Source organism: Heptranchias perlo, chromosome 25 (genome assembly GCF_035084215.1).
Source record: "Heptranchias perlo isolate sHepPer1 chromosome 25, sHepPer1.hap1, whole genome shotgun sequence".
Classification (NCBI taxonomy): domain Eukaryota; kingdom Metazoa; phylum Chordata; class Chondrichthyes; order Hexanchiformes; family Hexanchidae; genus Heptranchias; species Heptranchias perlo.
This window is the reverse complement of record NC_090349.1, coordinates 28,923,987-28,949,139: the sequence shown is the minus strand read 5'-3', so window position 1 is coordinate 28,949,139 and position 25,153 is coordinate 28,923,987. Positions and strand designations below refer to the sequence as shown.

The window sequence follows — 25,153 nt, the reverse complement described above, 5'->3', positions numbered from 1 at the left end:
AACCCTTTTCGGATGGGTGGACTGGGGGAGTAACGCTACAATCGGACTTTCTGGTCCTTGTTTACAACTAGTTACTCAAATCTAGTTTGCTAACATTTTACATCCAGAGGGAAAATCAATGTGGATGTCTGTGCCGCGCTGGTGGCACATCACCGGCATCCTAAAGATTTCCCGTCACTCGGCTCTCAATTTGCAGCAAAAAAAAACATTGCCTTTTACACCGGGTGTTTTAATTTGATGCTCCCTCGTTTCTTTTTTTTTTGTGTGTGTGTGAAACCTTTCTCCGCCTTACAACGAAAAAAAATAACCCCACCCCCGAATCGCTGCTTTTTTTTGTTGTTGTTTTTCTCGGCGATCTTCAAAGCGGCACACGTTGCCAATCAATGTTCGCCCGAGTCCCGCCCTCGGCGCGTCAGATGCGGCTCGCAGTCAGTCACTGGGTGGGGTGTGTGTGTGTGTGTGTGACTGCCAGCCTGCCAGCGAGGCGGTCTGCTCGGTCGGGTCGGGTCGGGTCGCTCGCTGCTCCTCACGGCTCATTCACACCTGAGAAAAGCGAAAAGGAGAAGAAGGGGGAGGAGGTGACAATTTGACCCCTCCCCGCCCATCCAAACCTCCCCGTTGATCGCGGCGGCAGCAACAAGCAGCAAGCAGCAGCAAGCAACATGGCTCGACCCGCCGCCGCCGCCGCCACGGTGATGTTGTCGGCGAACGGCTTCGGCTTCCCACCGCAGAATTTCGCCCGTGTGGTGGTGTGGGAATGGCTGAACGAGCACGGGCGCTGGAGACCGTACAGCGCGACCGTCTGTCACCACATCGAGAACATCATCAAGTGCAATGCGAGGGGGAGCGTGGTGCTGGGGCAGGCGGAGGCTCAGCTCTCCCCTTACATCATCGACTTGCAATCCATGCATCAGTTCAGGCAGGATACAGGTAAGTTCCACTTTCACCTCAATTTACTGTCACCTCCCCCCCCCCCAAAAAAAAACAAAACAAAATGTGTGTGTTTTTTTTTTAACCACACCTACTTCCTGTAAAATCTCACCACCCCAACCGAGAAGATCGAGGTAGCCAGGGCCGGTGTTAATAGTGTTTGGAATATTTCTTTTAATAACATTAAAATGCACTGGTGACAGACGCGAGCGTTTAATGTCAGCCCTCAGACGCTGTGCTAAATCTTGGAAATGCAGCCTTGCCCAGTGCACGGAAGGGATCAGTGGACGTGCGATCAATGTGCCTTCACACCCAACATATGAGCCGTGCCCATGTGGACCATGCACGGCTCCTCCTGAAGGCACAGAGCCTCTCCATACGTGACACTCTCGGTGTGTATCGGTGAGATTTATGTCTCCAGTGCGGCAAAAAATCAATTGCAGTTTTCTCTCCCCTCCAACATGATCCGAAATCAAGTCCGCCCCGCCCCCCCCCCCAACCGATGAAACTTACGAGTCGCGGTTGAAATTGATTTGGATCTTGCTTTACGTCCAACATCTGCAGTAATGCCAATGGATTTCCACTTCAATTGCATTTGTTTTGCCCAGAGGTGCAACTGATGCAGACTAGATCTGTCAGAAGATATTGGTATAATTGTATTGTGTGCCGAATATTATTTCGAGGTTTATTGCTACAATTCTTAAGAATTTCGTTCACTAAAGTAACATTACGAGTATCTGTAGCTGTACCGAGACATCGGGGGGGGGGGGGGGGGGGAAATTTCCGCCATCAGTGTGTGTGTAAAAATGCGCGGAACACTGGTACAATGATATTCTAGCCGATGGGACTGAATGTATCTTCGAGAAATCTGGCGCAGAGGCACTGCAATATTCAGTAAAGGCTGCGGAAGATTAATCCTTTCTCCGCGATAGATATTCATAGATATATGGCACTGTTTCGGACCTCGGTAGAGTTGGCGAATACATTGTCGAAAGAAAAGAATTTAAGTCATTCGAAATTAATCCTTCTCATCCATTATTCCCGTGGTAGCAGTGTGGACATTATGGACTGTAGTTTTCTAGTTGATGCAGATATATTATCAGCAATATTAAATGCCATGCATTCTTTGAATTTTGGTCTGAGATTCAGTGTTATAAATATTTGAAGTCCAGTCTTTAAACTGTTTGCTGATTGAATCATATCAGTATAGAGTACTCCATAGGGTAATGTGCAGTGACAGGAATAAGACATAGAATCTTACAGCACAGAAGGAGGCCATTCGTGCTCTCTGAAAGAGCTGTCCAATTGAGTCCCACACCCCAGCTTTTTCCTCACAACCCTGCAAATTAGTCCTCAAGTACATGTCCAATTCTTCCAAATTTATGCTAGCACTTCTGGAATATTTTGGCAGCCCCCTTGCTGTAGCTGTTTTATTACCGGGATGGAAGCAGCACTTTGCACACTGATGCAGGATAACATCTAAACAAATAGCAATCTGAAACAGTCTGGATATGATTGCCTCAGTAAAATCTTTAAATGCAAAATCACTTTTCTAATAATGCTGATGCATTCAAATAGTTATCTTCCAAATAAAAAGAAAGCGATTATCAGATCATATCAAACTGATTATTCACTGGCAGCAGGATAAATCCTGATCCTGTGAGGGGGAATCATTTTGATTTTATTTGAAGCCTGGAGATTTTGTTCAGAATACCAATCAAATATAAATAAAAGTGGAGGGGCAATTCCTGCGAGGCACTTGCTGTTCAGGCTTTTTATTGCAATCTCTTTCTTGATACGTCTTTAAAGCTGAATGGAGAAGGTATTGGAGTGTGCACTTGGGAGTCACACTAGGAAAGAAGTTCACCTCTCCAGCAGTGAGTTGATCTGATGGTGTGTTTTTGTAGACAGCTTGATGTAAATGTGGGATTCGAGAGACACCAGAGTCCACTTTTGATCTTACAACTCATTTCCTGGCAACAACGGATCTTACTGTGACAGTGTAACAGCCCAGTTTTGAATTTGGACATGGATGGATGACAAGCTAAGCTTACAGGTTTCTTTAGCTCATGGCAGAAGCTGGGTGGAAGGGTAGCACAATAATTATTTGCAAAGTACATATTCACTGCAGTATTTCTAGGATGCAATTTAAGAAGAACCAAACTTAGCATCCTATTTTTAAAAAAGTTTTGACGTTTCGCTCGCAGGCTTTTCTTAATTTCACACCTGGCAAGCCTGCACAACAGGACTTCTCTGGTCTGAGATTCACTGTAGTGTGAACACAGGATTCTGATTCCAGGAGCCATGTTCAGTAACTTCCCTTTGCAAAGGTAATCTGGGTATTTAACAGCTGGAGTGACTCTACTCGAATGCACTTCCAGTGTTCAAAGAAAAATGATTGGTACAGCTTCATTTTTACTCTTATCCTGAAGTTTATGACAAATTATGAAATTCATGGTGTTTATAACCAATACTTATTTAACTGTGTTTATCCATCTAATCCACGGCCATGACAGATGCCAGAGGTGTTACAGTGGATGCAACAGAAGTATCCCTCATTGGCAACTGCTTTGTCAGCTAACTTAAGAGACTTGCAGAGTAGAAGTTTTCGAGGCCATTTCCACTTATTGATGCCAGTGTCATACTGACATAAAACCTGGACTTCAAGATATGAGTTGGCATGGTGATTTGACTTCAGCAACATGTAGCTTGTAGCTGTGTCCTCGCTAAATTCTCTTTGACTAATACGTTGATTAACACTTATAATCAACGTATTAGAAATGATAACCACAGCACTGCACCATAAGAAAGTTAGCAGTTGTTTTCACATGTCTGCACAATTTAAACAGGCAGTTTTACTCAGCTACCCAAAGTTGTTTTAAAGTTTATCCTGGCAAGGACAGTAAATATTTAAAAATAATACAGTAGTTAATGGGTGCTTTTTAAAATCTTGTGTTCAAATTCCTGAATCAACACTGTAAATTTTATTGACTGCTTGGTCACAAGTTTTATATGAGCTATTACTAGACAATATTATGGAATAGACACTGCATGGACTGTGCTTAAGTCTTGACCCATGACATCACAGATGGAAGACTCGTAGAACTGAGGCAACCAAATTTACTTGATATTGAAATTGAAAGTTAAACTTTTGGACTTCCATGTCAGTGTTTGGAATGTCTGTCATTGCTAATTTTGGTTGGAGATCTATCTTAAAGGAACAATATTGCCTCACTGTGGAATTTTCAGAGCAGCCTTAGTTCCTGGAACAGCTCAGAATAAACGGTTCTGAAAACTGCACTGCGCAGCAGCAAGCTTGCACTGCACCAGACACCAAGAGGGAGAAACTGGACATTGAAGTGCCCATTTGTCAGGTACAAAATAGACAAAACGGGGTCCAAAATCAGGTCGCAATCTCCCGGGCTTGATTGACTCTGGAAGTGCACCTCACGCAAAATTGAACCAGGCGACATGTAGTTGCCCGAGGCACCCGCCTGAAACAGGCGGCAGACTTATATGGTTATTCAAATCGGGGTCCTACTTTGGTTGTAGGATCCCAGTGTGAAATTGGACAGCAGTAGGCTCCAACTAGTTCTTCCAGCTTAACTGACCGTCCTTAAAGGCCACTGAAAAAAGGCCCAAAAAGTTTGAAAATGTTTATATTTTGCGAAGTTGGAAGGGGCAGGAGTGCTCCTCCTGGCTCCACAAAAACAACTGCGAGCCACTGCTGGTCTAGGCTTACTCCCCTCAGTATCACCACCCCACCAACACAGGACCTACGTGAAGCCCTCAGTTGGCATGGCAACTGGCCCAAATTGCTGTTGTTACCGGCAAACTGCGTCTGGACACTCGCTTGGTGACTGCAGTTCAGTGGTTAAATACAGACGAGGCCCGGTGCTGAATTTGCCACATGTGGAATGATTGTTCTGCTGACTTGCCGCCCTGTATCTGCCGCAGCACAAACTCTCCCACTTTTTGGCGTAGCTTTTATTAAAAGTAAGATAAACATAATAATGGTGGCCGCAATTAAGAACATGGTGATGTTGCCAAAGCAATGATGTCATCACACCTTTTTGTAAACAAGGTATGTCTTATTAGAAGTTATACCTTAATTCTAAGATCTAATTGGGACAGGAGGTGGGAAGAAGAGTTGAAGTGATTATCATTTAATCAGATATATAGATAATCTTTCAGTTATATTTTGATTGTAGGGCCCATAGCAAGGCTCATACTTTGCTACTGCACACCTGCAACATTTCTGAACACCACACTAACGTAGAAGTGTGCCTCTTTTTTTAAAGCTGCAGAATATGGGCTACTCCTGGGGTGAGTTTGTGATTTTAGAGGAGGGATAGAACAGTGGTTCTGTGAGATTGTTTCCACACTGCTCGAGCACACCTCCTGGTTTGTCGACCAATGAATGGTGACCAACGAAGTGATCATGGACTGTCATAGGACAAACCAATCTCCATTTCTGACTGAAGGTCAGACTGAAGTTTTTTAAAATTCATTCATGGGATGTGGGCGTCGCTGGAACGGCCAGCACTTATTGCCCATCCCTAATTGCCCTTGGTGGTGAGCCGCCTTCTTGAACTGAGTGGCTTGCTAGACCATTTCAGAAGGCAGTTAAGAATCAACCACATTTCTGTGGGCCTGGAGTCACATATAGGCCAGACCGGATAAGGACATAAGTAAACCAGATGGGTTTTTATGACAATGGTCACCATTACTAATACTAGCTTTTTATTCCAGATTTTATTTAATTAACTGAATTTAAATTCCCTACCTGTCGTGGCAGGATTTGAACTCATGTCTCCAGATTATTAGTCCAGTCCTCTGGATTACTAAATCCAGTAACATAATCACTATGCTACCGTACCCCTGGCTAACTTGGGGGAAAAATAAAAGGCTGCATATTGTGCCCAAATTTACAAGTTAAGAACTCTTCTTCTGAGTAATTAGTTAACTGAATTATCAAGGTACATTGTTATCATGAAAGCAAAATGGCTATAATTCATTTTTGCACCTGGAACAGCAAGGGTTACAGTCCTAAGATCAAATGCTATATTTAAGTTTTAAAAAAAGTATTGAAAATAGGATTACTTTAAAAAAGTAGAAACATTCTGGTACTTCTTGCACAGAGGCTTTAGAGCAAACCAGTGCCTACTTTTTATAGATCAACCATCAAATATCTTGCACTAATATCAAGATCTTGCTCTCCTTGGTCTTGACTTTAGGAATGTGGATTGTAATCTATAACCAAAATGTAATGGACAAACAAACTGGTACTCGTAGGTAATGTTGGAAAGGATCTGGTGTGATTCCTTGATAACAATTTTCTTGCACAAGACCCTGAAATGGTGATTTCCATTCAAAGTAATTCTGATTGATGCACGTTTTTGAGGATTGTGTCCTTTTTAATTATAATTATTTAAGAGTTATGAATTGTCCTGTCAAACGAAAACATGAGTAGATGGAGCATGACCAAAACAGCTGTCACCACTTTTGGAACTCTAATCATAAATATAACCAGAATTATTTGTTTGTTTTTAGATGAACGCATTGCATTTTGAGAACACTTTTACCTCTTTTGTTGTAAATCCCAAACTAATAATGTAGCTTTAAACACATGTAGCTTCTGACACGAATGGGCCTTTCACTAAACCCCAGTACTGAAAAATGCTAAGTCCTGAAAATGTGCTTTAATTTTTATTGGCAATATTACAGTATCCCTCCTTTGTTGATGAACTGTTTCCCTAATGGTATAAATTGAGCAGATTGTGTGGAAATGATGGCTGAGATTCAACCCATGATATCATTAGTGGAGTAGTTCAGGGGATAATGCAAATCTAATGAAACCGAAGGTATAAATTCAGCAGTTAAAACTTAGGAATATTTATAATCCGTAGAGAAAAAACTATCAATTGTCAGAATTTATAAAGTTTACAGTTGATAATATGGGTTGTGGATTTAATTTAAATTCAAGTGGCAGACATTCATGGTATGTTCAATGAATTGAAACTGACCTTTTTATCTCGTACTTTATTACAAAAGTAATTTGTTATGTACAAATGTAAAAAGTAGGTTGAAGGAAAGCATTTTGGAAACTAGAGGTATTCTTACTGAAATTTCAACATTGAGAGATTATAATAAAATATTACCTTTTTGAAGGCTTCTTTTAGTCTAAATATAATAAGGGTTATTTTAACTAATAGTGTTCCTGGACATGTAAATTGATGGATAGCATAATCATCTTCTGTAAACTAGAGGAGAAAAGCGTAATGTATTCACAGTTTTCCAATTTGCTTTATGTTATTATGTAATGTTGGATGAATGCTGAATTTACCTTGCTTCAATACAAACACGTAATAATATGCAGTTACACTCACTGTCATATCTTCTGGTTTCCCTTTGTACACATCAGGGAATATTATCCCCACCAATAGTTTGCAACTATCTCCATTTTAAGGCATTGTGTATGCCAATGGTTTGAGTTTAGGGCACGTAAGGAACACAAGCACTTTAGGATTAAGAAAATTGCATTTGGCATATCCAGCTAGTTCCCAGATAAGTTTTCATACATGAACTATTTTGTCCCGTTCCACCATTTTCCACTGTAATCTAAATTCTTTTCAAAGCTTTGTCCCCACATTTACCTAATATATATATTATCCTTACTTAGAACTCATTACTGATTATCAAAACAAATTTATGCAGATTCTTTTCTTTTTGAAATATGTTGCTTTTACTGCCTCAGCCCCTTGATGCTGCAGTTTTGTTCCATATATCAATTATCCCTTGAAGAAGAATTTCATTCAAAGCTTACCATATCACGTTATCACACACCTTGTACTCAATGAAAATAAGAGGATTTTTTTTATTTCATCAATTCCTCTCATCAGTTTAAGTACTTGTATCGTGTTTCCTTTTGCTTAAGTGAGAATACCTTAAATTTATCTTTCTAGTTCAGAGCCCAGGAATCACAATATTGTCCTTTTTTTTTCCTTTCCAGGTTTATACACTTTAGTAAGTAAGGAAACCAAAACTGATTTATAATTTTTGGAGCTAAGCAATAGTATAGAGTTAATAACTACCGTCGTGATATTATGTACAAAGTTCCATTCACTATTTAATTATGGTATCAAACACCCTTGATATCAACATCATGTTGCACTTAAGGGGAAGCAAGATAAACACACGAGGGAGAAAGGAATAGATTGTTAAGCTAATAGGGTTAGATGAAGAGGGGTGGGAGGAGGCTCGTGTGGAATATATGCACCAGCATGGAACAGTTGGGTCGAATGGCCTGTTTCTGTGCTGTACATTCTATGTAATGTTATTTATCTCTCCCATATCTTTTTCATAATCTACTTGGAAGTACACAAATGATAGAACACTTTGCAAAGATCCAAACTCATTGATTTTAGATAGAGCTCATAATAATGTTTATATTTGATAATACAGTGGTTATTACAATTAAGTTTTATATTACATCAAAGAAAAACAATGTCAAACCCATATTTTGCCCTGTGATTGGAACGTCCCAAAGCGCTTTACAACCAATGAAATACTTTTGAAGTGTGGTCACTGTTGTAATGTAGGAAAAGCACGGCAACCAATTTGCATACAGCAAGCTCTTACAAACAGCAATGAAACAAATGACCAGATAATCCGTTTTAGTGATGTTGAGTGTTGGATAAATGCCAGCTAGGTCACTGGTAGAACTCTCCTACTCTTCTTCGAATAGTGCCATGGGATCTTTTATGCCCACTGGAGAGGGCAGACAGGGCCTCAGTTTGACATCTCATCTGAAAGACGGCACCTCCGACAGTGCAGCACTCCCTCAGTACTGCACTGAAGTGTCAGTCTAAATTATGTGCTCAAGTCTCAGGAGTGGGACTTGAACCCACGATCTTAGCCTGACTCAATCCCCAACCAGGAGGACGAGTGCACTGCGTTTAGTCTAGCTCCTATCTTTTGACCTGTAAGCCTTGGGCATCCCTACCAGAAGTTATACTTTTGCCAGCATAGCTCTGAGTCATAGGAGCATAATGCCTTCCCACCACGTTAAGGTGAAGTCTCTAGGGAACGAGTAGTCCCTGGAATAGCAATGGGAAGGCTCGAAAGTGTCAAAATGGAGGGAGAGGGCCCAGTTATGGCCTCCTTGCTCTCCAATTTGGCCCAAAGCGTCACCTTTGTAATCCTCAGCCTTGGCCAGGGACTAGAAACGCTTCATCCAAGGTTCTTCTTCGGGGCTCTTCTGCCCCTTTAAAGTGCCCTCTCTGCCTCTTTGGGTGCTGTGGCAGTGGCTCCACCACCTGCACTGCCCAATTTCCCTCTGCAGCAGTGGGCACCCTCTTTGTGGCAGCTATCCCATCGAGAGCCCATGCTGCATTGGAAATTACCCGTGACCCAGGAAAATGGGTTGGGTTATGATGGGGTCAGAAGGGCAGTGGAAATGCCACGCTGCTGCATTGCCACCACAGAGGGAAATCTGGCCTATAATCTTTGTCTCAATAGCCAGTTGTTGTGGAGCATTTCATGTCCTAATAACTGTGTGAAAAAATTCTTCTAACTTACCCCTTTGTTCTTCCAGTGACCTTTAGTCTATGTCCCCTTGTTACAAATTCACCAACCAGTAGAAACAATTTTTTGCTTCTTTATTCTCCCAAAATCTTTGAAATTTTGAAAGTATCCAAATGCTCTTGACCTAACCTTCTCTATTGCAGTTGGGAAAAAAAAACAATTTTTGAACCTCTCTTCATAACTGTAACTTCTCAATCCTGGTATCATTCTAGTAAATCTTCACTGTACCCTTTCCATGGTTCTAATATCCTTCCTATAAAGGAGTGTAAAGAACTGTATGTAATACTTCAACTGTAGCCTAACATGTTTTGTACAAATTCAAAATCTTCCCTTACTTTTATCTTCAATGCCCCTATTTATAAAACCCAGAATTCCATTTAATATTAATGGCCTATTCAACCTGCAGTCCCACCCTCAAAGATTTACCAGTCAATCTCCTGTAGTGTTGCTCATGGGAAGTCAAGACCAAATGTAGTTTTCAAGTGCTGTTGGGCTGGAGGCTGGGGTATATAATTCAGGCCATGCAGATATCATTCAATCTCCCGTTTAAGATGATGCATTCTGTCCTTATTTTTATGTTTCCATTATAAATTCCTATGTCCACATTTATTTAACTCCTATGTAGTGCCTCCATTGGGGGGGCTGTCATTACAGTGTGACAAGTTTACATAGGCAGGTTCAATTATAAATGTGGACATAGGAATTTAGAATGGAAAAAGTTGACAGGAAGTGCAAGCAGATATAAGTTACTATATGTGTATCTGCATCCCTAGAACTTTCTGTTCCTTCTTTTGAGGGTTTCACTTCAAGATTGTTAATTTTGTATTGTCTTCTAGTCCTGCACCCGCAAGCCAAGATAAATAGTTTACTTAGATCTGCGTTATCTGTGCCTATCACCACATTAAAAATCTGATTGACATATTTGATACCACTTTAACCCACTCCAGATAATCCCACATCAGCTCATTCCATTTTATACTACCCAATACTATCAGTACTACCCCATAGCATATCACTTTTGAACTCTGAGCTTAAATGGTTATGTTCTTGAACGGTTTAGCTTTTGACGACTCTTCATAGGAACACTGCTATATGAAATTTTGCTTGCCTTGAGCTATCAATAGACCTATATTAAAATTGCAGGAAAGTAACATGCATTGTATCATTTATGAATTCCTGTAATTACATCTGTCTGACTGTGAAGTACTATTCATTATGAATAACTGAGCGCTGAGATATATATATAATATATAATAAATAAATGTTACCTGTAGGCACACAACTGATACCAGAACTAACTAGAAGCCCAAAGGGAAATATATCTGGTTGGAATGGGTATTTTGGATAGTTAAAGATAATTTATAGTTTAAATTATACTTTATAGTTTCATAAGCCCACAACACAATAGATAGCATCTCTTTCATGCTCATTTCCAGGAAGTTTAGCAACTTGTATTCAATTAGCTCCTGCACCAATTTTGCCTTTCTTTTTTTAATATCCCTTCAAAGTAAAATGATATTTGTTCGAAAGTGTTGCTACTTCACTGAGTCAATTCTCCTTGCCATGGGACTGTGGGGAAACAATCTTCTGTCAGATATGAGAACATTAGCTCAATTTGTCAAATTAAAAAAAAATCAGAAGAGATATTTATGAATGAAAAATATCCAAACCAGTATCTGTTAGGAAAAAAATTCGAAAGAAGGCTTCAAAATGTCACCTCCAAAGTACAGAAACGACACACTTTTGAATACTTTGAAACGAATCAGGTAATATAGATAAATAATTTACATCATGCACATGCTACATTGGATAATAATGGTAAATGCATTCTCATAACAGGGATAGACCTTTGACAGTAAATTGTAAATACGGCTGTAAAAATTAAGTGGACACAGAAAGTAGGCTTTTTAAACTTGGGCACATTGTATAAATTACGCCTCACAAACAAGGTTATTTAAATGTATTGCACAACCTGCATTTAAGGTTTGAGCTGATGATAATTAAACATGTTTCTGATATATTTGTATTTTGCATTTTTGCACCTATTTTTGTTCCAAGCAATTATTCTTGTACATTGAAACCTGTACTAACATGGCACTCAAGGTATATTCGTTTAGGAAACATTTCATAGATCAGTTGATATATGCACTGCAATCACTTAGTTGTGAGCGAATGCATACATTTTTAAAGTTAAGTGTAATTATAGGAGATGCTATTTCTGAAGGGATATTAGAAACCATTTTGATGTATTGTATGGTACTTAGATTTGGTACAAGACATTGATTGCACAAATTTGAAGTGATATTCCCAGCACATTACAGATCTATTGATATTGGGAGTAGAAACATAGAAATCATTGTACTGCAGTTCAAACAAATTATTTAATAGAGAGCCCGGGAAATGTAGATCACACATAATACAACCAATGAAATATGAACCTCCATGTATGTGGCAAGATGTACAACTATCTGTCCTGTAAGCCTCAATGGTCGTGTAATCAAAATGTGTATGGACTCACACTAGTGTAACTGCAATGTTTGATTTTTTTTTAAACTTTGCAACAAATATTTGAAGCACCGCACTGCATGTGCTCCATGAGTGTTCAACACAATCTCCTTCACATTCCTGCTGTACAATCTGCAAAATAATGCTGTTTTGTTGTGCTGAAGTTTGTGTAAAAATAGGGGCATCTATGCTTACTTTGAATGTTTATAATACCATTTGATAACAATTTGTCTCTGTAAAGCAGAACATCAAAGAATATGATACAATTAAAGTAAACCAGTGACACAAGGAAGAGAACATGACATCCAGGTTTTTGATGGAAATAGACTCGATTAAGTGAATAATTAGGTACAAATGCAAAAATATTGTGGAATATTCACTCCATGCTTCTTTAATTAAAAACCATTGAAAATTTCATTTAAACTTTCTGTTCCATATCTCCTGCTACATACAATATTTGAAGAGAACATTCTTATCTTCTACCAGATTAATTGCACTTACTTAGGTGCATACTTCTGATTATACTATTGGAATTTTCAGAACACTGTTGTTCATCCAGACATGCACATGGAGGTTCGCAATTCATTTCTTGTATTATGTATGATGGACATTTGCCTGGCTCTCTACTACATCATTTGTTTCAGCTGCAGTACAATGATATCTGTGTTTCTGATCCCAAAGTATCTTGTAAACCTCCTGTGCATAACTCCAATAAGGAAAAATAGTAACAATGACAACACCAAAGCAAACAAGAATATACTCAAACTAAAGACATGCCAAGCTGTAATTATACAGTTGAATAGATGCCTTGATTCTGTCTGTTATTTCCTGAATCCATTTATTTCAGCAGTGATGACATTATAAGATTAAAATGTATATAGTAGAAGATATGGAACAGAAAGTAATAGGTATTCCATTCACTAACACTATTCTTTGCCTCAATGAGCATAACAATCAAAGACGTAGGACTTGAGAAAAGCACATAAGCAGTTGGCGAATTTCCAACTGGAAGAATCAATTGGAAGAAATGAATATTACGGAAAAACAGTCCACTTGTTTTTTTAAACTGGGCTGTAATTTATGCAGGAGGAGTGGCAGCAAGGATTCATGCTGCATTCACATATACAATTTTAGGATGTTTTGGCAGTGTGCAAGTAACCTGAACTGAGCCAGATGGGAGTGTATTTGATGGCTTACCTATCAGGGGCATTTATTTATTCTCCCAGTTTGTGGAAATGTTTATCTTCGAGATATTGGAAAGTTTAACCCCTACACGCAAACATAGTGTGATTTTACACAAAACTGGGTTACATCAATTTACATTCATTGCCCCCTGATTAAAAATTCATGAATGTACAGATTTGAATTCTACACTGCACCATACTTGTTGCTAGTCTGGATACAGTTTTGCTCCTCACTTGTTACTATAAACATGCAGTTACTCTTCCTTTTCAGTCGCCACACAATGTTAAGAAAGTCCAAACAACTGTAAGAATTCCTTCAGCCTGCAACTTTGATGCATTGTTTAAGATTGATTTGACTTGAAGCAGTGGTTCCATTTATTTACAGTTTAATTATGTGCATTCTATAGCAAGACTGCAGCAGCCAGAGACATGTTAAACTTAAAACTACTTAACTATTTAATGCAATTCTTTAGAGTATGTCTCACCATGATGCATTATTAATTATAATGTATGTGTGCGTGTGTATATATATATATATACTCCTAATTCTGAGATATACATTACTGTTTACCAAATTCACATTAAAATTGTACCATGCATAACTATTTATTTATTTGTCTCACAATAACTACTCAATATGCTCACTGTAATGTAGCTGGAATCTTTTTGTAATACAATTCATTTGTGAATGACATTTTATATGTGAAAAGCCAGATATACTGTGTGTGTGTTATATATATATATATATATATAATATATTCTTTCAATAGTATTGTCCATCGGAATACAGAAGTTGGAGTCCCCATGTGCTCCATGGCACGGAAAAGGAGCGGAGATCAGTAACACCAGAACTCCGCCCCTTTTGCGCATGAGGTGCATTTCTGGTGGGCCAACGGGCAGGTGTAGAATCCTAAAGCCTGGAACTCAGAGGAAATTGCAACTAATATGGATAGGAATGTGGCGTAGTAATACCTTCCGCATCATTCTTCTGTGTTCATGCTGGGTGCACGCCACTTAGTAATACAGCCGATATAAATTGAACATTGAGTTCCAAGGCTGTGCCTTCAGGTCAGAAGTTTTTTTTAAAAGAGGCCGTCTGCAATGCCCATTTGGAATTGTATGGTAGTTTTTACTAGTATTTGTGCGCGATACTCTGCCACTTCAAGAGGTGATGACACTTTTACTCCCTCTTGTTATCCTCATATTGGCACAGTTTCTTCTTCTCATTGGCCTTGAATTTGCATTGTTCTTTCTCTTCCTGCAATCTGTTTTGCCCCTCCTGCTTCCAGTGCTCTTGTTCTTTCTCAACCTCCAGTTTCAATATTTGTAACTGGAATGCCCTTCCCTCCTTTTTCCCCTCAGCCTCATGCTTGCACCGTTTCACTCTTTGGTTGTCAATCGCCTTTTTTGATTTGGTTGACATTTTTAAAATATTATTGTTTCTGTGTCCATTCATTTTTAAATTTGAACCTTTTAAAACCACCTTTAACACCAGGTAACTGTCAGAAACTGTTACAAGTTTCAGGTCTGCTTTAGATATTATCTCGGATACAATGGGTGCTGCTCACTCCTGTAAAAGGTCTGAGTGTCTTATGTTCAGGGGTGTGTCCATACAGCCCAATGTATAATTATACAACAGTGTAACCTAGGGGTGTAACATTAGGGCACCCTTGTGATCGATGCTGCATGTCATGTCTTTTGCATTTGCCCTCGTGCACTTCTCTGTCTTTCTGAAGGCAGACTGAGAAACACTTGGTGAGATGAAGCCAGATGCAAATCATTGATTTATATCACAGACGGTGAGTGAACATAGAGTAACAATCAAAGCAAATTCAACTTGCATCACTCCACCTCACTGCTCTCCTTTTTTGCGCTGTCTTGCATGTTTTTGGCATTAATTTTCTTTCCAGACTACTTCTAACTGCAAAAACTGACCACCTTCATTCTAGCTTCCAGCTTCCGACCCCAGGCCTAAACTTCACAGTTGCTTATTTTAAAACCCGATTGGCCCCGAACGTTTTTCTTTTCCCTCTTTTGTTAATTTGAACTTAGGAAGCAGAGTAGCAGTGTCCATATGAAAAGAATTGTCCTTACCACAATGGGTGTGAATATTTGAAACAAGATAACAAATTGCTTAACATTCCCTAAATAGAATATTGAGCCTGGGATGAGACATTCGACTCTCATTCTATCAGTTTGAAATAGATTGTGAATTGTGATATTCCACAAACTCACCTGTCTGGCTTTAATGCACATCTTAAACACTTGCAATATGTGGCCTCTTGTTTTTAAACCTGTGCAAATTCACTTTGTTTTAAAGCATAACTCAATCCCAAAATCCTTTCCATGAAGAAAAAATGATCAAAAATCTCATAATATGACAGAGATCCTAAGTTTTATAAATAGGGGTACAGAGTACAAAATTCAAGAGGTTACGCTAAACCTATACAAATCATCAATTAGGCTGCAGTTAAAATAGTGTATCTAGCTTTCGATGCCCCACTTTAGGAAGGATGTCAAGGCCGTGGCGAGGGTACGGTCGAGATTCAGTAAGACAATACGGGCGACGAGAGGCTTCAGTTATATGGGAGTGATTCGAGAAACTGAGAGACTTTCAATTAAAACAAAGAAGATTAGGAGGAGATTTGACAAATGTTCAAAATTATGACGGGTTTTGGTAACATAAATAGGGAAAATCTTTTTCAGCTGGTTGGTGAGTTGGTAACGAGAGAGCATAAATTTAAGATCATTACCAAAGGAACAAAGGGAGAATTTTTTTTTTACACATAAGGTTATTAGGACTTGAAATGCCCTACCATAAACAATTGTGAAAGCAGAATCTTTAAAAGCTTTTAAAAGGAAAGTGAAGAAATATTTGAAAAGAAAAAAATGTAAACGTGTATGGGGAAAGGGAAGAGGAATGGGACTAAGTGGATAGCTCTTTCAGAGAACTGGCACAGACACAATAGACCGAATGGCCTCCTTCTGTGGTATTTTCAAGTGCAATCACTGTTATGTAGACAAACAGGGTAGCTAGGTTTCATATGATAAGATCCTACAAACAGCAAATGATTAACCAGCTAACCTGTTTTTGGTCGTATTGGTCAAGAGTGGAATATTGGCCAGGACTCCAGGAGAACGCTCTGCTTATCTTCACATAGTGCCATTGAATTTTTTTAATCCACTGAAGCAGATAGACGGGCCTCAGTTTAATGTCTCATCCAAAAGGCAGCACTTTTGATGATACAGCACTCCTTCAGTATTGCACTGAATTGTCAGTTGGCTGGGGGCTCTACCAAAGGGGGAGGTGCTGAGAACTGAACAGTTCCGCAAAATAGGAACAAGGGAAGCGAGACAAATACTATTTAAAAAAAAAATCTGAGTAGGATGCAATATTTCATGCCATTAATAGTTGCTACACTGCATAACTATGAAGTCACAATGCAGTTTCTCTAACTTGCCACTCTTGGTGAGGTCATTGAATATTTGTGGCACTGATCCCAGGTCCTCTGCTCAGTGTTGCTGGCATTGACTTGATCAGCCAACTCGAGCCAGTTCCTTTGTCCCGCTCTTGAGTTCATCCAACGGCCATGGGGGGAATGGGGGAACAGAAAGTCCCTTTTGCACTGTACTTACTGCAGCAGGATTTCTATGTTCTCCTGCCTGGTGTGACCATGACTGCTCTCAGGTATTTTCTGTGCCTGCTGGAAGAATGTAAGCAGCCAAAATTCAAAATGTCCATGGCCTCTTTAAACTGTGGTAGACCTTTAAGACCTGCAGCAGCACATGAATTCCTGCCCTCTAATGGGTGAGTATTAAAGGGGTCATTGCACCTAGTGCTTGCCTATTGCATGCAAAACAGTTGAATCCAGGTTCAGTGCACCTCATAAAATGTGCACCACCTAACTTGTGCTGCAATGTTTGTCCTTTTTATTAAAAAAATCCTTCCCGCTGACATCATCTGCATTTTTAAAGACCTGCTGGTTTCCGGTGGGTGTCTCCTTTCGACTGCTCAGAATCGGAACTTGCGGGAAGAACCCAGGACCTCTTCGTGTAAGTCCCACGTGCAATTTTAACTGACCGCCCAGTTTCAGCCAGGTGAGCAGGGTTAAAATCGCACTTTGTTAAAGTTGCAATACTCCCTTCAAACAATATATTTAGCAACCACTCATACCCGCATAACAGGAAAGTCAGCTCCAATTAGGAAAGCATTTCACATTGGAGGCTACACTGTTGGTAGACATTGGAAAGACTTCCTAAAGGTGGATTTGGATCAACAGTTCATTTTAGCAGCAAGAGAAGGTGGCCCTGACATAGTTCAGAAGGCCTTTAGTACAGAAATCTACCATACAGTCCCATCTTAGGACCACAAACCTATGAAGTGTTAGTACTGTTGTTTCACTTTGTCAGTCTGCTTCAAGATGCCAATCACGCACTGGTAACAAATATTAGCATAACACATGCTAATGCCTTTTGACCGCAGGTTTCTGGTCACCTTTGCCCTAATTACTCATTTGTAAAATAATCTAATTAGCAGAATGGATGAGTGACCACTGCAGTATTTCATCATGACATAAGACATTAAGCACAGTTTAATGTAGCCAGAATGTTTAATTATTCTTTTGAGTTGATTTTGATTGCGCTTTTTCTAGCGAGTAAATCCTTCTTTAATGAATGTCCATTTATTTTTAAGTTCTTCAGAAATACACAGGAATATTGTTACCACTTAACCCAGAGAAGCAGCATAGGCAGTGCTTGCTTCAGTGAACCCCTGTAATAGCTGTGAGCAGCACTGTCTCAGCTCATTGACATCTGCTGATGTTTCCAAAGACTGTGTGAATTGTCCTTACATAATTCCATGCGAGTCATGCTGGGAATCTGCAGTGCAGTACTAAGAACTGAAAAGTACGGATTAAGTAGGGGAGCTCTGTGGAAGAAGGGATCATGGAAAGGCAATTCTATGGACTGAGAACTTAAAATATGCAAAAGGACTGATGGTTCTGAAGTATATTATCGAAAGAATCTAAGGTGCTCGATGCTTAACGATGTTATAGGCAGCTCGTAAATATGTTGAGAAGTGATATGTTAATGATTTAGTACGATGATGGTGTAAGAGGTCAAAATACTTTATTGCTCCAAATTCTTAATAATGATTAATTACTCTTGGGAATTGCAGCTTAATACTGCATCTTTTGGCTAGCTTAGATTTTCACTAAAACATGTTAAAAACAGCCATTGTTGGGGTGAGCACGGGTGGTCTTTTATAGCAGAGTCCAGCCCAAACCATTTAGTATTGAGACTTGACACAGCGTGGCTGTTGTAGATGTGAGGTTGTCACACACCATCCAGGTGGTCCCTTAAGACACAGCTGTGTATTTGCAAATCTCGAACATCATGAATGACTCGTTGTTGGGTAGTTAGTTAATTGCAATCTTGAGAAGAAAAGGCGGATTGGAATTGGACCAGTGTAGTGTCATATGGCATTTTCAGTGATATGGCAAACAGACCAGGTTGTTGATTGAGAACAATTAGCAGATTTGGAAGAGATTCTGAGCATTTCTGAGAAGCTTTTTAAAAAAAATATTAGGGGGATGCCTAAGAGTTGAGGCTGTGCTAATCATAGCTATTGTATGGGCTCGTTTAACTAAACAGCTGAGCGTGCTGCTTCTGTGAGCTAAGTTGCAACAATATTCCTTTTGTATTTTTGAAAAATTTAAAAATAAAGTGGCATTTGGTAAAGAAAGCTCCTCTTGCTAGAAATAGCACAAACCGACATTAATTTAGAAAACATGTCCTAATGGAAATCAACAGACTTGGGAAAGCTGGCAAGGGGAAAGCGTCTCTTAGCCAGCTGTCCACTAGAAAGATATCATGGGATAACCGGCATGGGGAATCGCTTAATTAGGTCAACCAAAGAATAGCACTGACTGCATCTGTGGAGCAGTCGGCACTTTCAGTTGAGGGGGTAGAATAGTTCTGGGGAGGTAAATTTGGGGGAGGACGATGCTCAAACATGTGGCATGCCCAGTAGCAGCACTTCACATTACATTGATTCAACGGAGATGGTGCAAAGTGGAGTGTTTATAAACAGGGCTCCTAGCTCCTGAATTGCCTTTTAGCAGCAATCTTCCTGCGTAGACTCAAACATCCTTCTGTATATTCCTTTTGGGTGTTGTCATAAACTAAACGCAGCCTAAAAGTGATATACAATGGAAACACTGAAACTGTGGTTCTATTTTGCTAAACACTGTCTGTGTTGAAGCTAGTTATTACTCAGTTAATTATTATATTGAAAAATATAACTCTGTGCATTACCCTTGATCTGGAGTGTTTGGATCCACTGAGGGAGAGTTGACCCAGAACAGCGGTAGGGTGGACCTTGTTCAGATTTTAAGCAACGGTCTCTACGCCCACAGGAATTCCTGGGTTACCTGTTTGAATCTGGAACATGTTAAAAAATTCTCCGACCTGGAATCAGATGTTTGCAGTTTTGATTTATTTTTCGTGGAAACTCGCCTTTTGAGGCCTCACACTTAAGGGATAACCGGTCAGGTGTCATGCGTTGTGGGGGTATCAGTGAGTGGCCCCGTGAGACGTACCACAAACTGTTAACCTTTCTCATCGGGAGGCATGTGAACCAAGAACATTCAATGCCAGTCTTGAACTGTTGTGTACTCAGCCAATGCTGAATTTTCCTGGTGTGTGAGGTGCCAAGTGATCAGCCAGAAGGGAACGGTTGTTGAGCATTGGGAATTCCTGCAGAGTTATTCAATGACAGTCTCGTCGTTGGCATCAGACAAGCACCTCCCTGCTGACTGCGGAATTCCTAAGTATCAGTCTCCATATGGAGAGAAACGAATACATAAACAATTTTAAACATTCTTTAGATGGAAAGGGAAACTCCACGGTGAATGTGTTCTTCCACCCCATAGCAACACACTGATCCTGTCCTTTAAGGATGCCCTTATTGTACCAGCTTGAAAAAGACTGTAGCTATAACAAACTCAGATAAGTAAAAGGAATTGATATATAAGGAAATGTATGATGGAAAGATAAATATGGCAGCTATAATTTATTTTAGTCTGGACTGCATTTACTGTTCTAAAAAAATCCCAGTACATCCTTGAAAGGTTAGATGATTAAGCGTGGTTTTCCCACAGTGGTTTTCTGATGCATCTTTAGATCCCTTCCTGTTTGGATCATCTCTCTGTAATTCATAGTTTGCAAAGTTCTGAAAAAAGACTGGCACCTCTAAACATATGTTTCCATTTTCATGGTAAACATCTGATCCTTAGGCAGTGGGGCTGTTGCCAAGAATGGGACTAACTGGCTGATTACTACTTGCATCAGTATGAAAACTCTCATATAAAAACAAATAGACGACTGGAAAGGAAAGGTCAGAAAGCAGATGAAGCCAAGGCAGTGGTAACACGTGTAGTCTGTAATTAGTTTATATTGAGAGGAGGGAGGGCCAATCATTATGGATTATTCAACTAAATAATTTTTAAAAAAAAATTCGTTCATGGGATGTGGGCGTCGCTGGGAAGGCCAGCATTTATTGCCCATCCCTAATTGCCCTTGAGAAGGTGGTGGTGAGCCACCTTCTTGAACCGCTGCAGTCCGTGTGGTGAAGGTTCTCCCACAGTGCTGTTAGGTGGGGAATTCCAGGATTTTGACCCAGCGACAATGAAGGAACGGCGATATATTTCCAAGTTGGGATGGTGTGTGACTTGATGGGGAACATGCAGGCGGTTGTGAATCACATGATTGTGATTCAAGAATTCTTTATTACTTAAATGATATTATATTCAATGATCTAATTGTCCTATTCTGTCTCTTTAATCCATGACTATACGTTATTGTTTGGATACGAATGGCGGGGGCGGGGGCGAGAATATAATTCCCTCCATTTAGCAGAAATGGGGCGTTAGCAGAGATAAAATGAAGGTGATGGACTTATCGTCCAATTCCCACTCAGCAGCCATTTTTCCTGGGGTCTTTGGCTGGGCAGCTGCAGTACCCGTCTGAATCAGGCGGGAGCCTCATTAATCTATGTAAATCGGGGTCCGAAGTTGTACATATATATACCTGATAGTTAAAATCTACCCCAGGTTCTGTTCTGTGGGTCCTTTCATCCATAAAAGGTGTCTATACTAAAGCATACATTAGTCAGGTCTATAGATACCAAACTAGAACACTAGTCAGGAGAATGCTGTGCATAAAAAGTGCCTCGATCTGTGAGGGAGTAGGTGATATTTTGCCTCATTTCCCCACTGGCAATCTGATATTATAAGAATCTGAGATAAGAAAATGCTGTTTAGCCCTCTTCTGTCATTCCTTTATTCTGTCTGTGTGTTTGGTAATTTCACTGCCCACAACAAAAATTCCCAGGGGTGACCGGATGGCTTCAGAGCTAAAGCTCTAGAGGTCTATCCAGGAGACCCGAATCTGAAACCTAACTCCACCTGTCATTCACACACACACACTTCTTTCTGCTGGAGGGTAAGATTGACTCTTCTTAGATTAGATGTTTGTCTGCAGGAGGAATTCCTAGGCAAAAGTGGCAAGGGGCTCCTTTTCTGCAGCACCCAATCACCCCTCCAGCAAGGTTGACTAAAGGAGAGCATTTACATTTTCTAGACATGTCTGTAGAGATGCATGAGCGGCGAACTGGCCCAGCTTGGTCTTTTACTATCATTACCTGTGTGTAGGCAGCATTTGTCACAATATAAGGTCTGTGTGATAACATTGTCACAATATCGAAGTCCTTCTGCATATATGCACTAAGCACTGTGTATATGTTTGGCTGAAATCTGCTGAATGTTTTTGCGAGTACTGTAGTGTTCTCAGGTAAACAGACGGAAGCACTGATCACCATAGGTTCCTCTGGTCACTAGGCGTCGTAAAAATTTCTTCGATTTGGCGTTTCTAGTGAAATCATGAATTTTTTTTAGAATCTGTTTACAATTTTAGTGGAGATCGGAGCAAGTCTTCACAAGCACATTAATAATGTCAGTACACATTGCAACCAGAGGAACTTTTACTCCAGTATCTCTTCATCCTTAGATTTGAGGGTAACGAAAGCAAAGGAAGCTTTTGACTACAGTGTTATTTGTCTTCATCAGGATGTACTCTACAGCTCTTAACACAAGCCCATCGAAGACTGAAATATTGCACCTCTGCCTGGGACACTGTTCTAACACCTCACTTACACTACTGGTGAGGGTACACGTTAAAAAGTTGTTCCCTGAAAGGTCATTCTTTTCCTTCCTTTAGCCTTCAATCTCTCTCGCTATCACAATCTCTTTTTTTTCTATGGACAGTGCTGATTAGATCTATCCCCACTTGTTCCTCCTAACCTCCAAACACACAGTCCTCCCTAGGGAACAACACCACCTGCACGTTCCCCTCCAAGTCACACACCATCCTGATTTGGAAATATATCGCCGTTCCTTCATCATTGCTGGGTCAAAATCCTAGAACTCCCTTCCTAACAGCATTGTGGGAGAACCTTCACCACATGGACTGCAGCGGTTCAAGAAGGTGGCTCACCACCACCTTCTCAAGGGCAATTAGGAATGGGCAATAAATGCTGGCCTTGCCAGCGACGTCCACATCCCATGAACGAATTAAAAAAAAACCCTGCTCTTCCTCCTCCCTGTATCCCCACTGTGTTGAGATGAAAACTTCTTGCCGACTTTTCTACTCTAACCCGTTCTTTCTCAAGATCTCAGAACTGTGGAACTCCTTACCTCTTTCAGTTTTTCCTCCTTTGTAAAATCTACAGGCTTTTAAAATTCAAACATGGTAACACCTAATCACCAGTTTCTGATTTACCTCATCACCTTCCCTACTTTTTCAAGCTGGTATTGTGGCACTTGTTCAATCACTTAGGTTTCTCAATTAAAGAAATACTGTCCTGAGTAATTAACCATTTCTATTCAACTAAGGTAAACTAATGACCAGTGATCAGACTTCAATTTTTCAGTCCTTCAAGTCTTGTTGTTTGCTAAAGATTGTGCATTCCCTTAAGAAGGAATTTTGAACTAGATTCAAATCTGTACTATCAGTAATTGTGGTCGATTCTATCTTTGAAACATAAAGCTGCTCTAAAATGATGTTAAACAGCTCCAGTGGAAAATTCGGATTCTGATTTCACAATGGGCGCTGACAATAACATTGAATTTCAGTGGTTCTTTAGGAAATATTACACCGCTTTGATGCTGCTGTTTATTATAAACTAATAGTAGACAGTAACATAAATGTGATTTATAGAGAAATGGAAATAAAATCAATGAACAGTAATTCATCACACTGCAGCGACTGGCAATTAATCATTGTTACAGATCTGGTAATTTGCGTTGCTGTGATCGTTTACCTGCTAGTTTGAGACATAGACACAGTCATACAAGGTACTTTTCTATGAAAGTTCATTAAAGTTTTGAGTTATTACAGTGTGATTGTTTAAACAATAGTCATTAAATTATGTTTTGAACTAATTACAAATTAAGCTAATATTTACAAGCTTAATTTAAATGCCACCTACGGGCTTCTGTTAGGGTATTTGTATTCCTGACCTGAAGACTGTCCCTTTTAGCTATGCAGTACTGGAGCCATTGATTATTATGTACATGTTATTGTGGACAATGAGACTGGCATCAAGAAATTCTTGATAATGTACATTAACACTAGAAAAACAGGAAGGATCTTCAGGTCTTTCTCCAGGAACAAGGGAAGCTGTGATGTGTGCTTGGTGTGACACTGGGCTCTTCTCTTAGATTCATTCATTTCTGGTCATTGTTTAGATTATACAATTACTTCTAAGAATTCCACAGTTTTCAAGCTGTCCCAGATCACAGAGAAGATGTTGCACTGATTTTAAAGGCGCTTTGTGAATTTATAGGAACAGGGATAGGCCATTCAGCCCCTCGAGCCTGTACCGTCCTTCAGTTCGATCATGGCTAATCTGTACCCCAACCCCATTTACCCATCTTTAATACATATCCCTTGATGCCCTTACCAACAAAAATATATCGACCTCAGTCTTGAAAATTTCAATATCAATTGACCTAGCATCCACAGCCTTTCTGATTGCTTTTTGTACCTGTCCACTAGCTTTTAGTGATTTGTGTACATGGGCACCCAAATCTCTTTGCTCCTTCACAGTTCCTAGTTTCTAACCATTTAGAAAATACTCTGATTTGTCTTTCTTGGATCCAAAGTGGATGATCTCACACTACCCCACATTGAACTCCATTTGCCACAGTTTTGCCCACTCACATAATCTGTCTATGTCCCTTTGTAATTTCCTGCTCCCATCTGCACCATTTACTGTGCCTCCCAACTTAATGTCATCTGCAGACTTTGATATACAACTCTCTATTCCTTCATCTAAGTCATTGATAAATATGGCGAAAAGCTGAGGCCCTTGGGAAACACCACTTGCCACATCTCGCCAATCAGAGTATGTACCCTTTTATCCCAACTCTGTCTCCTACCGTCCAACAATTTCCAAGCCATGTCGCAAGGTTGCCTCCAATTCCATGCACTTTCATTTTTGCTAATAATCTCTTGTGCGGAACCTTATCAAATGCCTTCTGGAAGTCCATATAGATAAAGTTCATAGGCACTCCCTTATCCACCATGTTAGTGACCACCTCAAAAAATTCAACTGGATTAGTCAGACATGACTATTACCATTTGTTTACTTCATATTAAATCCATAAGTTCCGCCCCTTGATTTATTTTTAGTTTCCCTTGTACCGCTGAGATTTTGTCCTCTTCCTATACTGTGATGACAGATACAAAGTATTAATTTAACAAGTCTGCCATTTTATTATTTTAAATTACAGTATCACCTGTGTCTGTCTTTAATGGGCCCAGATTTCACTTAGCTGCTCTCTTTTAATATAATTATAAAAACTTTTACTGTTATCCTTGATATACCT

The 25,153-nt window shown here is 39.9% G+C and overlaps 1 protein-coding gene across 1 annotated transcript in view; it reads left to right on the top strand.

The window, feature by feature from the left end:
- The first annotated feature begins 455 nt into the window (after positions 1-455).
- The window catches only part of dtx1 (deltex 1, E3 ubiquitin ligase), a 243,864-nt gene continuing 219,166 nt past the window's right edge, over positions 456-25,153 (top strand). The window contains exon 1 of the mRNA XM_068005892.1: positions 456-930. Within this exon, the coding sequence (XP_067861993.1) occupies positions 663-930 (268 nt within the window). The 5' untranslated portion in view covers positions 456-662. The remainder of the gene's footprint in view (positions 931-25,153) is intronic.